Source organism: Amblyomma mixtum, chromosome 8 (genome assembly GCF_055824585.1).
Source record: "Amblyomma mixtum isolate Tamu chromosome 8, ASM5582458v1, whole genome shotgun sequence".
Taxonomy (NCBI): Eukaryota; Metazoa; Arthropoda; class Arachnida; order Ixodida; family Ixodidae; genus Amblyomma; species Amblyomma mixtum.
In genome coordinates this window covers 209,669-222,064 of record NC_143019.1, presented here as the reverse complement: position 1 = coordinate 222,064, position 12,396 = coordinate 209,669, and the positions used below count along the sequence as shown (strand labels likewise).

General features: G+C 44.6%; 1 protein-coding gene across 8 annotated transcripts in view; it reads right to left on the bottom strand.

The window, feature by feature from the left end:
* Positions 1-12,396, bottom strand: part of Ppn (proteoglycan-like sulfated glycoprotein papilin) — a 210,705-nt gene that overhangs the window by 58,842 nt on the left and 139,467 nt on the right. For all 8 annotated transcript variants that reach the window (XM_089556313.1, XM_089556321.1, XM_089556319.1 and 5 more), the window contains 6 exons: positions 10,359-10,544; positions 9,605-9,793; positions 6,817-6,999; positions 4,157-4,298; positions 2,665-2,845; positions 905-1,882 (listed from right to left, as the gene is read on the bottom strand). In XM_089556313.1, coding sequence (XP_089412439.1) covers positions 905-1,882; positions 2,665-2,845; positions 4,157-4,298; positions 6,817-6,999; positions 9,605-9,793; positions 10,359-10,544 — 1,859 coding nt within the window. The remainder of the gene's footprint in view (positions 1-904; positions 1,883-2,664; positions 2,846-4,156; positions 4,299-6,816; positions 7,000-9,604; positions 9,794-10,358; positions 10,545-12,396) is intronic.

Here is a 12,396-nt window from a genome sequence, read left to right as displayed (position 1 = left end):
GGCCGTTAAGTTTCAAGTGACAACAAGAAGCGTGAATGATTGACACTCCTCTACAGAGCATCGGTAGCAATGACAGAGGCGTCTTTGCAAAATGGGGCATTGCATGTGCTTCTCACTGACTAAACTTTTTTTGCTGAAGGCTTGCCAGGAACCATTCAGGTTTCTCGGGGTGTCATGCTCTGCGACAGATTTGAGACTCTGCAGCATGTATGTAATGTCCTTGCCTCTTAGCCCGTTCCTTTTTCTTCTACATGTCCTCTTCTTCCCCGAGTGCAGGGCAGTCAAATAGACCACTTTTCTATTCAACCTTCTTTCTCTCCTTCCCTCTTCCCCTCTCCCTCACTAGATGTTTTAAACACAATTATTCAATGCTAAACTTTTCCGACACTCTTCCAAAGTGTTAGCAATTTGAAAAATGAAACTGGACATACTTTCCATGTCAGCAAGATATACACATTCGGACCTCATAAATGCCAAGGAAGAAGCACATGAACAGTTTCATCAAGTTTTGCCACTCTGCCATTACATTCAGGTTATCTAGTGCGAAATAATTAAATCATGTTCCACACATTGTTTTACATTTCCAGAGTTAACACAGACTCCCGACGTTCTCTAAGAAAGCTCACAGCTAGGAACAACAGCCCATGAAGTGAAAACAGCTCGTAACGCACCCTTAATACACTTCATTGACCTTTAGATCTTAAAACGAAAACATGAAAATGTTAAGCTGAAAGACAGTGCATGTTTATAATGAAACAGACACTGTCTAGCTGTATGTCTGCTTTGCTGGTTGTCCTGTCTCTTCAAGGTGACTCTTAAAGATATAAGACCATGAACCAGTTAGCATAAACTAGGACCTATCCAAACCATAATCATCATCTCAGTCGAGGCCATTCATACGTACTCAGGACCTAGGGCAATGGTGACGTTGTCTGGGCAGCAGCCATGTGTTGTGCCATTGCACAGGCATCCGTCCTCGGTGACTGCTGTGATGTTGTCACGGCAACAGCCCAATTCGCTCACCATGCAGCAACCCTCCCCACTGGGTCCCAGCGAGAAGGTCGTGTTATCCTCACAGCATCCGTACAGTGAGTCCGTGCAGTTTCCACATCCTTCCAAATTGGGTCCCTCAGCTGCTGTGATCTTGTCTGGACAGCAGCCGTACTTCGTGGCCTCACAACCCTCAGCGCATCCTTCAAACGCCTCTCCAGCAGCAGCAGTCATGCCATCAGGGCAACACCCAAACGTGGAGTTGGTGCAGTTGCTGCAGCCTTCGAAGCCTGCACCGCTTGCCGACGTCTTTCCATCGGGGCAGCATCCATAGAGCGTGTTCTCGCAGTCTGGTGGCTCAGTTCCGCTTCCTTCAACCTCGTCACAACCTAGTCCCTCTGGACCCAAGGCTGGCATGATGCCGTCCAGACAGCAACCGTGGGTTGACACAGAGCAGTTCATATCAGGCGTGACTTGGAATATGTCTGGACAGCCCTCGTTGTTTGGTCCCTGGGCCACCGACCATCCATCGGGACAGCAGCCGTGAGTCGTCGCGTGGCAGGGCTCCTCAGTGCCAGACCCTTCTATGCAGTTGAGGCCTCCTGGGCCATCCGCAGCCGTCACATTGTCGGGGCAGCACCCGAACTGGGAATCAGCACACGGGAGAACAGTGATGGTCGTTGCCTCGGCGCAGTTGGTCTGATTCGAGTCGGTGGCGGCGGTGACACCGTCCGGACAGCAGCCCCATTCAGTCGCATTACAGTTGGTGGGGGCAGCCTCGGTAGTACCTGGGAAGCAGCCTTCATCACCAGGGCCCTTCGCTGCAGTTGTGCCATCAGGGCAGCAGCCGAACTGCGTGCCGTTGCAGAAGGATATCTTCTCGCAACCCTTCCTGAAAGCACAGGCCAAAGAATGGTGAGACAAGAGTCAGCCAGGGACTACTCAGAGGTTTGACGAGACAGATCTTCGCATCAGAGGTCAATGACGTAACATGACAATGCTTCACATCACAAGTCAGTGACTGTGACGCTGTTTCATGTCACAGGTCAAACGTGACATCAAGCACTTCGGAAAATCCACTATCATCATCATCACCATCTCAATTAGCTGATCCAGCTCCAACTTCACCTACTGTTTACCTGCAAACTTCCCCGAATTCACTTGACCCAACCCTTTGTCGTTCCGAGTACAGCACCCCTTGTTGCTTTTGGCACCACTGAAACAACTGGTTATCAGTATTTCATGCTTCAGCTAAAACTGAGCTATGTGCATCATTTCCAGAGCTGTCAATTAAGACAACCCCATGTCGCACATAACTTCTTCTCAATGCTAGAAGGCCTGAAACTTCTGAAATGAAATGCAGCTTCTTCAGTTACCATCCTGGTGAACTATTCTGACGTGGTAAATATGTAATCGTTTTAAACTAGTAATAAAAAGCACAGGTATGCAGGACAAAAGCAATCAGAATTGCACTGATGCACTGCAGAATGCCATCATTTTCAACCGGATATGAGATGAAAATGCTTCATCACTAGCAGCACGTGCATGAGCTGTGCTGTCATGGAGAATGCAGATTAGGTTTCACAGTTTTGGAACAACTAGGCCTACATCTAAACTGGGTAATCAGAGAAAACAAAGAACAGATTGTGAACACAAGGCAAGAAGCAGGCTCACATGAATGGTCCGAAAGCAGCAGTGACACCATCTAGGCAGCAGCCAAACTCTGTAGCTTTGCAGCCACCCTCAATGGGGGTGACCTTAGGGCAGCCCTCAAAGTTGGCACCAGCGGGCGTCATGCCATCAGGGCAGCAGCCATACTTGGAGTCCTTGCAGCCTCCCCTAATAATCACTTCATCTGGAAAATATGCAAGCCTAGGCTTAACGCTGAGGCAGCCTTCGAGGTGAACCTTAGTTATGGCGGTAAAGGGAAGTTATATACACACCCTCCTGGCAGTACAAAGCTAATATATATACATACGGCTTGTATACATGAGTGCAAGATAAATAGCATTACACATCTACATGCCCTCCTGCCAGTGCAAAGCTAACTGGCAACCTACCAGTTTTCAAACTTTAGTGTTGCTAACAAATTTTTTTATACTGGCCTTTGAATGTGGGTACACTGTAGCTAGCATAATGTGGAGGTAAAGGTTTTTTAAATCAACTCCTTCATAGTTTCAGCATCAAGGGGTTAAACAAAAAAAACTATAGGGGTAACTTAAGCTCTCCGTTAAGGGTATGACGCAACTGTGAAATTTTGACCACCTAACTACAGCGTCCCTCATAGCCTGAGTCGCTCTGGCACGTTAAACCCCTATAAAACCAAACCAAACCAACAGTGTTAATCGGTTAATGCCCATATGTGTGGAATTTGGGATTCTTGACTTTACATTCATAGATGCCAGTCCTAATACCACTCCTGGCGCACTGGTGCAGCGGTTAAGCAATGCGCCACTACCCTGGGATGGCAGGTGCCACCACCGGTGTGTCTTGTGCAACCCAGGTTGCTCTTCTGGCGAGACCTCTTGCAACCAATCATTAATTTAAATGCCACTAGCTGCCAGGTCAGTCAGTTTGTTCACAATCCGGTGGGAAGATTGTGATGACGCGACAAGGTCACATTGCTTCTCCAGGGATTTTAAGGCGAAAGCCTTTAATGCCTCATCATTGTCGACAGAAAGTTGTCGACAAAGGGTTGTCAGCAGAAGATGGTCAGCAGAAGTGTCACGCTTTTTCTAGTCAGACCAGAAAAAAGTATTTGTGCACGATGAGATTCGAACCACCATCCTTCCGCTCCGCAGCCGAGCGTGCTAATGGCTACGCTACTTCCTGCCAACACGTATGTAGTTCTCCTTGTCTAGGACGCTGGAGAGTGTTTGCAGAAAGGCGTCGAATCAGACGGATGCCTCCCAAACGTCCTCCAGTGTCTCCAGAATTTAAGATTCACAAACAGTTGTGTACTTAATTAACATCTTAACCACACATCAGTGACACAAGCAGCAACACCGCGCAAAAGGCTTTCGCCTCACCGCACTTTAGGTCAACAAAGTGGCCCCCTGAATTTTTTTCACTCAGAATGCCAACACTGACACTGGATTTTTTGCAGAACGGGAGGCCTAATGCTATTACATCAATATGATAAAAAGGAAAAGAAAAGGGGGCACACCTTCGTCACAGGCATTCATGTTGCATGACTCGGTGTCAAATGGCTTCTTGCCCATGTCGCAATTCTTGGGGGCAGCTGGCTTCCCGTCAACGTGGCAGATGACAGTTCTTGTGCGCTGTCCTCCCCCACAAGGCGTGGAACACTGCAAGGCATGCACCATACCCCCTCAGTAAAAATCTTGCGCAAGGGGGCTGTAATTAAAAGCTACAGCACAAACACATTCATCTGTGTTGAACAGGACCATGACAGAGTATATGTAATGATAATCATCTTTGTTGTTGCACTCACAGACAATCGTTCCTCTGCTTCGACGCCGATATCAGCCGCACATCTGCCTTCAGGGTGCGTAATATACACCAATGCGTGACACACAGCACTGCAGGGAGTTACCGCAGTTGACAGTCCCTCCCATCCTCATCTTAACTCTTGCGCTACATATAACTCGGATACTTGCTCCCCCTTTGCCTTGGAGCTTCAACCGATACACAATGCAATTGCTTCCCTTCCACTCGTACCCACTTTCGATATTGTTTGCATTTACAATGGCTCCCTTTCCGGCCTTAAGAAGCTTAATGCTGTTCGGCACACATTCCAAATTACACAATCCATTCACCAACTTTGCACAAAATACCCCTGTCCTGTGTGTATACACTGTATTCGCGGCCATGCTCGCGATCCACATAATATTCATGCAATGACACACGTTGACACATCAGACATCCCACCACCTTCCCCTCTTCCCACAGATCCGTTCCTGTCCCATGCTTCCAAGAAACAGTCTTTACGTCAGCGAACACGCGCTCTAATTCCTCAGTGTTCATACCCTCTCCCCCGGAGTCTCACTAGGGAGGAGGAGGTATCTGTGCGCCGGATTCGGGTAGGAGGTGCTCTGACTCCCTCTGTGCGTCATCGGTAGCGTGACAAACGTTTCGAAGTGGCTGACAAACGTCCTCATTGTGGTGCTGCGCCAGACCGGTGCGACAAAAAACACTTGATGTGGACTTGCCCTCTCCTACAGTCTCCGTGAGACGACGCTTCCCAAGGAGGGTAGGCCAGCGATGGGACATTGCAGGCGAGTATCGCAAGTGGACTCATGATGATTGCTTTATCGAGAACTTTTGCCACTTTTTAAGCGAGGCTTGTTTACACTCCTTCTTCTAACTTTCACTCTCTTTTTCATTTTGCCTCATGGCAAACATCGCGAATAAAAAAAAATCTGTTGCATAACTATGCTGTGATGAAGCAAACATAGCAGTTATTTCTGAAACAAAAAAAGTAAAGATCACCCCGAGTTTTTTTTTCCTCTTTCAGTGGGAAGAAGTGATAGCAATAGCTGTGTGCCAGTAGCTGTACACCTTAGCACATGACTTCGTAGCCCAGCCAGGAAACAACAAAACAAAGTCTTATTTGACACAGCACAAGTGCACTAATTCTGACTGCAACACACAACAAAAAGATGTTCTTATCATAACAGCCTGGAATTTTTTGTTTATTCAAAGTGATAGCTTATATGAAAACCAGACTAAAGAAGCAGAGGATTTACCCCATGGTCAGCTTTCCTCCTCACTCTTTGTCACAGTTCCGTCTGCTGTCACCTCTTTTTCAGAGACAAGTGTTTTCTTTAATGACGTTTGTGTTCCCCTCAAGTTTTGACGGTGCTCTGGTATTCATTTGTTTTATCTGTCCATTTGCCAAGGTGCCCACAGATTAGCATAACACAAGAAAAAAACTAGACAACGCACGTACGAGCGCACTTCTTTACAGTGAACAGATAAAAAATCATAAAAAAAGTTCAATACAGCCAAAATTCTTAATATAAAATCTTGCCAAAAATGTGCGCAAGAACAGAGCAATTTAATCAGTGAAGGAATGACAATTCAGGCAACCCTTGCTAGAGAGCAGGGAGAGTTCTTTTCTGAAGTTTTAGTGCTGTTTTGAAGCCGCTTGCGGTGATTTCAGAGGCCGCGAAAAACCAAGAACCAAACGTCAGTTAGTGTAGTTTCCCCACATAACAGTGATGTCGCATGAAAAATGAGAGGCCAGAACGAAAGCTACTGCCGCTTTCACCACCACTGTGACAACACCGTGAACACAGAATGGCTACGTGAAGGCTACAGCCGACCAGCCACTGGTTTTCAGGCACTATCGGCAAGTGCGAGAGCTGAGAACGCATGCCAACCAACTGCCTGCTTCCTAACACTGTAGCCAAGAGTGAGACTATGGCGCAAACCACAGCGAACACTTGCCGCACAATCACCAGTGACTTGCTTAGCGAGGGAAAGCCTTAATGCCTGCCATCTGAGCAGGCAAAGCTTGAAGCTGGGTAGTTTTAACATATACAGCAAGAATTGGATGTGTTCGTTGAAAGTATTTAGGAACAGTTGGATGTAGTTTGCAACTCATAATATATGCATTTGATGTTTCAAGCTTTGACTGTAATGACTCCACCTCCCAGGTTACAGCAGAAAATCTTCTTAACAAAAGTGACTCGAGCACCGATTAACCTGTTAAGAATGAACGATAATACTACGGCACTGAACTTCACCACCACAATACTTCCAGGTAGCCCATTCCATTTGGACATTGGTCTTGGATAGAAAGAAATTTTAAGCAAGTTAGTTTAATTTATTTCATCCTATTAGCACATACACGTGACCCACCCGGTTCCATGGAGCAGCCACCCAGGTGCCATTGCAAACATCCTCAACAATGCACTCCCTGGTCGAGTTCAGCTGGTCGGCTAGGTCACAGTTGTCATCGGTCGTGTTGACAATGCTTCCATCGATGATAGTGCCACAAAATACCTTCCGCGTCTGCATGCCGCGCCCACACTCAGTAGAGCACTGGGAGTAAAGAAAAAAAATTAGGCAAAGCATTGTGACTTGAACCACAGAGCTTAATGTGTGTGACACACCTTCTTGTCTGAAGAATGTACATAAAATAGAGCAGCTTCAGTATAGAGGAAAATGAGTTTCATGCAGAGAACTCACATACTACGAAAGGTCAACTGCATGATTCACAGTCCTGAAATGATATCCCAATAACTTTAATATAAATCGAAACAACCTATCAAAATACCATCCGCTCCCCAGGCTCTTTGTTTGTTAGATTTTTGTGGCTCAGTCACTAACCTAGTCACGTGAGAGAAAGGTCTATGATAAAGACCGCAGCTCAGCAGCTGTCTTTACGATGAACAGCATGTGAGTCCATCTACCCATTTTGATACATTTAATTTATTTTACTCTCAGAGTTAGAGTACTTAAAAGAGGGTTTATAGGGAGTTAATGTGCAAAAATGCAATGTCCTACATGTAGGTCACTAGGCATATATGAATTAATGTACTTGATGTTCATGGGACCAAAGTAATAAAAAAAAAGCTGGTAGTTCGATTAACCCTTTCAGGCGCTTCGTACACAATTGCGTAAGCGGCAAACTTGCAGCTTTTTCTGAGAAAATGCAGCACTTAACAGTGATTTCATTATTCCAGCCAAATTGAGCACCCTTCTTGTTGCAAATAAGTTGTTTTTTGGTACCATGTACCGAACGCAGTAAGTAATATTTCACATAACAGTGAGCTAGGCAGCACTTTGTCCGCCGTTTTTGTGTAGACAGATTTTGCCACGAGTGAAAACATCGATAATTTTTGCTCAGTTTCGAGCATAATGTGCATCTTCGAAACACAAAGTGATGCTACGACCCCTAGGGTGCTTACCTGACACACGAGAACATTTCTATGGCACTATTTCTAACAAATCTGACACTTTGTACGGTATTCTCCACATCGTTGTAAGAACTTACCTGCTGGTCTTTCACGCTTGAAAACTAACAAATTCCCTTTCCTGAGGCCTGAATATACTACTTAGGTGAAAAAAAAAAATTGATTTCAGTCAAAACAAAAAATGGCGCCTGGAAGGGTTAAAGGTAGGGGTGTGCGAATATTCGAAATTTTCGAATATATTTCGAATATTATAATTTTAGTATTCGAATTCGATTCGAGATCCAAGTATTCGTGTTGTTTCGAATATTCGACCCGACGCGAATATTCGTATCTAGTCGAATATTCATTGTGAGCACCGGCGTTCATTTCGATCCGCAAGCCCTATCGACAGATACATAACAACATGGCGGCGCCTACACGGAAGGAAAATACTTTCTTCCTCCAAGGGCCATGCCGTAGCTGACTGCACTGGTGAGCTTTTTGGTGCTATATGTACCTGCGAAGCTGGTATAGTCCGAGGTGTGCACGAAGTACCTCGCAATACGTGCCAGGTCAGTGCCAAGTGAGAGGGCATTTTCTGTGGCTGGAGGAGTCGTTTCAGTTAGAAGGGAAGTACTTCTGCCTGAGCATGTGGTGCAGCTGGTTTTCCTTCACGACAACCTTTTACGTCATCCCAGCAGCGCGCTTTTGTGCTGATGGCAAGTTAGCCTTAATCAATGCTGTGTACTAGCCATCTTCTCTGATATTTCCACTCTTCTAAGAATAATGTTCGAGACTTTGATACTTTTTGTGCAGCCACACACATATTTTATGTTCATTTATTCATCGATAGTTGAACTGTGATGTTCTTGGGTGCCCAAATAAATGTTTTGTAGTGATTAAATGCGTCTGTCCTTGATTATTCGATATTCAATTCGATATTCGGAGCTAGGTATTCGTATTCGATTCGTATTCGAAAAATTTGATATTCGCACACCCCTAGTTAAAGGTGCACTGAAAAGGATTCTGAGTTTGTTGTTTCACCGTGGGAACTCGATCTACATGTTCCTAGCATTCTTAGAAACTGCAACTTATTGCCCTGTGTGGCCGATTTCCCTAATTAAATCGAATTAACGTCCGGCTCCCACCTTTATTTTTTTAATTCTCCCCGTACGGTGGGCGGAGCCGACCAACGTGTGAGGTGCCTTTCAGCCAGCTCCGAGGAGGCTTTGCTTTCGCTTTATTTTGTTTTTTAGGTTTCTGTGAATAAATAGTTTCATTCGCAGATAATATAGCCGCAAAAAAAGCCCGTAGAAATAAAAATGCGCGCAGACTATTTGCTACTACGAACTACTACGTATTACTCCGCCGATGGCAGAGCGGCAAGCCGCCACGGGACTGGGTGAAAAGCACTCCAAGCGTTGGTCGACTCCGCCCACCGTATGGGGGAGAATTAAAAATAAAAGGCGGGAGCCGGACGTTAATTCGATTTAATTAGGGAAATCGGCCACACAGGGCAATGAATTGAAGTTTCTAAGAAAGCTCGGAACGTGTAGATCGAGTTCCCGTGGCAAAAAGACAAGTTCAGATTCCTCTTCAGTGTACCTTTAAGCAAGTTTGATTTGTCGATAGTCCAATGAAACGGGAAATACTGCGCTAAATTCTTCACTTTCTCCAATTGTGCCTAATGTCTGTAAAAATGAGGCAGAGAGAGTGTTATAGAACAGGAAGGGCAAAAGGAAGCTGCTCACAGGGCTCCACTGGGAGTAGTACCACATGTACTGGCACTGAGCGTCCAGGGCACTGTCGTCCTCGTCGCAAGGCTTGGTTGTGTTGGGTCGTTTCTCCTCGTCACAGTAGTCGTCCGGAAAGAGCATTCCTTCTTCATTGGTGCACAGCACTTGTCGGGTCTCGATACGCGAGGAGCACGGTGCCTCGCACTGCGATTTAAGAGCAAGCAGAACATCACAGTTGAAAACACTCCACCAGAAGCTGAGCAGCATATCGACTGAGCTTTCACTCGAACGACTGTAAGTCGAGCCACCTTTCGTCATCCTTCCCTGCTTTCATACTTATGACATTACAAGTTCCTCAGTCCTCTACCTTTGTCAGTTCAATTCCCTGTTCTCTGCCATTTATGCCCTTTTTTTTTAATTTTTTGTTAAGAAGTTGCTGACCTAAAAGCAGCATCTATCGAAAGCGTACAAAGGGGCAATGATGTGGCAATGACCTGGCCACATGAACCGCGATATTAACAAGGAGCTTATAAATGCTTTGAACCTGTGTGCCTAGCCAAATCCCCAAATTACTAAATTCTGGCATTCAGCTGTTCCCTGATTTCAAGAGCTCTTCTCACTGAAGAGTTGTACGCAAATAAAAGCATACTATATCAACATTCAGCGCTGACAGGCAAAACCAAAAACACACATCACACACTGTAATAGGTCAAAAGTGTGACTAATATAAATACGAGCCAAGTATTGAACCAAGAAGTCGGATACTCACTCCAGACCATGGTGAAGTAACCCACTCAGTGCCATCACAGGGTCGCAGCTCACAGGTCTGATTGGTCGGTGGTTTTGTAGCCTCATCACATCCCTTATCGTCAAGAACTTCCACAGTATCGCCACCCAGAGGGTTGATGCACTGGACGTCCCGAATTTGAGTCCCCGGCCCACACAGCCTGTCGCACTACAAGAAAATGAGTCACCGTGCTTATTAATTTCAATGACCTGTCACACATAACATCACAACATACAATAGAAAAAGAAAAAAAAAAACAAGGCACACAGCTCCATTGTTCAATTAAAAAAGAATGAAGAAATAAGCAAAAAATAGACACAACAAAGCATAAAATGCCACCCTTTTTGCCCCCTCTTTTTGTCCCTGTCTTTTCTTTCCACACAAACGTAATGATCAACCAACAAACAGTTCAACAACCTGTGCTAAGAAAAAGCCATTAGACCCCTGTCCACAGTTATCAACAATCAGCAGTGATAACTACAGTTTAAAGGAACATAAAAGGAAAATAGCAATGAAGAAAACAAGCTAAGCTAGACTAGACTGATACATTAGCTTTCAGACTCACTGCCAATGTTTTTTTCTACGCAAAAAGCTGACTGAGTTGATGAGGAAATTGCACACGAAGCCCCCAGTTTCTCCCGCTGTTTACATCCTATAAAATGAAGCGGCATTATGTCATTTTTATGACGTGTACTTCTCCAAGCTCTTTGGAAAATCAGAGAAAAGAAACAAAAATGAAAGCACTTTGCTCACCATTCAGACAGCTTTTTGTAACAATTTTTATCAACAGATGGCGCCACCATAATGTTTACAATCAAGCCAAGTTAACCACCCTTCATGCTAAGTGCAGTGTTATGATTGAGAAAGAGCATAAAAGATCACAAGAGATTTTGTTCGACTTGTGCTTCTGCATTAGCTGCCCATGGTGGTTTTATGTAGGCTGGCTAAGCAACATGTATCTCAAGAGCACTTAACTGTCACACTGCTTTCCTATTTCTATAGTATTTACATAGTACTACCACAGAAAGTGAAAGCGACAAGCCATTCACGGCTGAAGAAAAATTCAGTTTGCCAGGCACAGTTTCCGAAACCATCGATTGGCATAGCTACAACCTTTTGCTTTTAGATAATTTTCTGGTTCATTGAACCTCTATTTTTAGCAAACTTGCCATATTTGCAATCTTGGTACATTAATATCTCTGTCTGACTGCACTAGGTATTACCCTTTATAAGCCCTTTAAGCTTGCTATGTAAAGCATAGCTCTGCATAAAAAGCATCTGGCAAAGAATGCGCACTTTTCTTTTTGAATGCAAATACTATATAACTTTCTATCATTTATGCTTCTTTGAAGCCAGCAGTTGAATCCACGTTGCAGTGACAGATAAATTATGACAGCGTTACATCAACAACAGTAATCTGCAGAGTGGAAACAAATCAGAATTTTTAACTTGAATCAACTCCCTTTTAACAGTGTTAAATTGACACCAAGGGCCACTAAGGACACTAAGGATAAGCCCTTTAAGCTTGCTATGTAAAGCATAGCTCTGCATAAAAAGCATCTGGCAAAGAATGCACACTTTTCTTTTTGAATGCAAACATAGCTTTCTATCATTTATGCTTCTTTGAAGCTAGCAGTTGAATCCACATTGCAGTGACAGATAAATTATGAACAGCATTAGATTAACAATAGTAATCTGCAGAGCAGAAGCAAATCAGCATTTTTAACTTAAATCAGTTCCCATTTAACAGTGTTAAATTGATACTAAGGACAAAATGAAGTTGGCTTGTAACAGCAGAACACTGCATTGTAATGACAAAGAGGTTACTTTCACTCAAAATAGAGCTTTTATGCACTAGAAGAGGTCTAAAAACAAAATGCAGATGCCGCCGCCATCGGACATTTTCGCAAGCAAACTGCGGTGACGTCAAGACATTTTTATCCCGGATCCCTGAGGCTAGCCTACACTTCAATTCACTTCCCAACGGTAATCACGGTGTCATTTTTGGTCCTGATGGCAC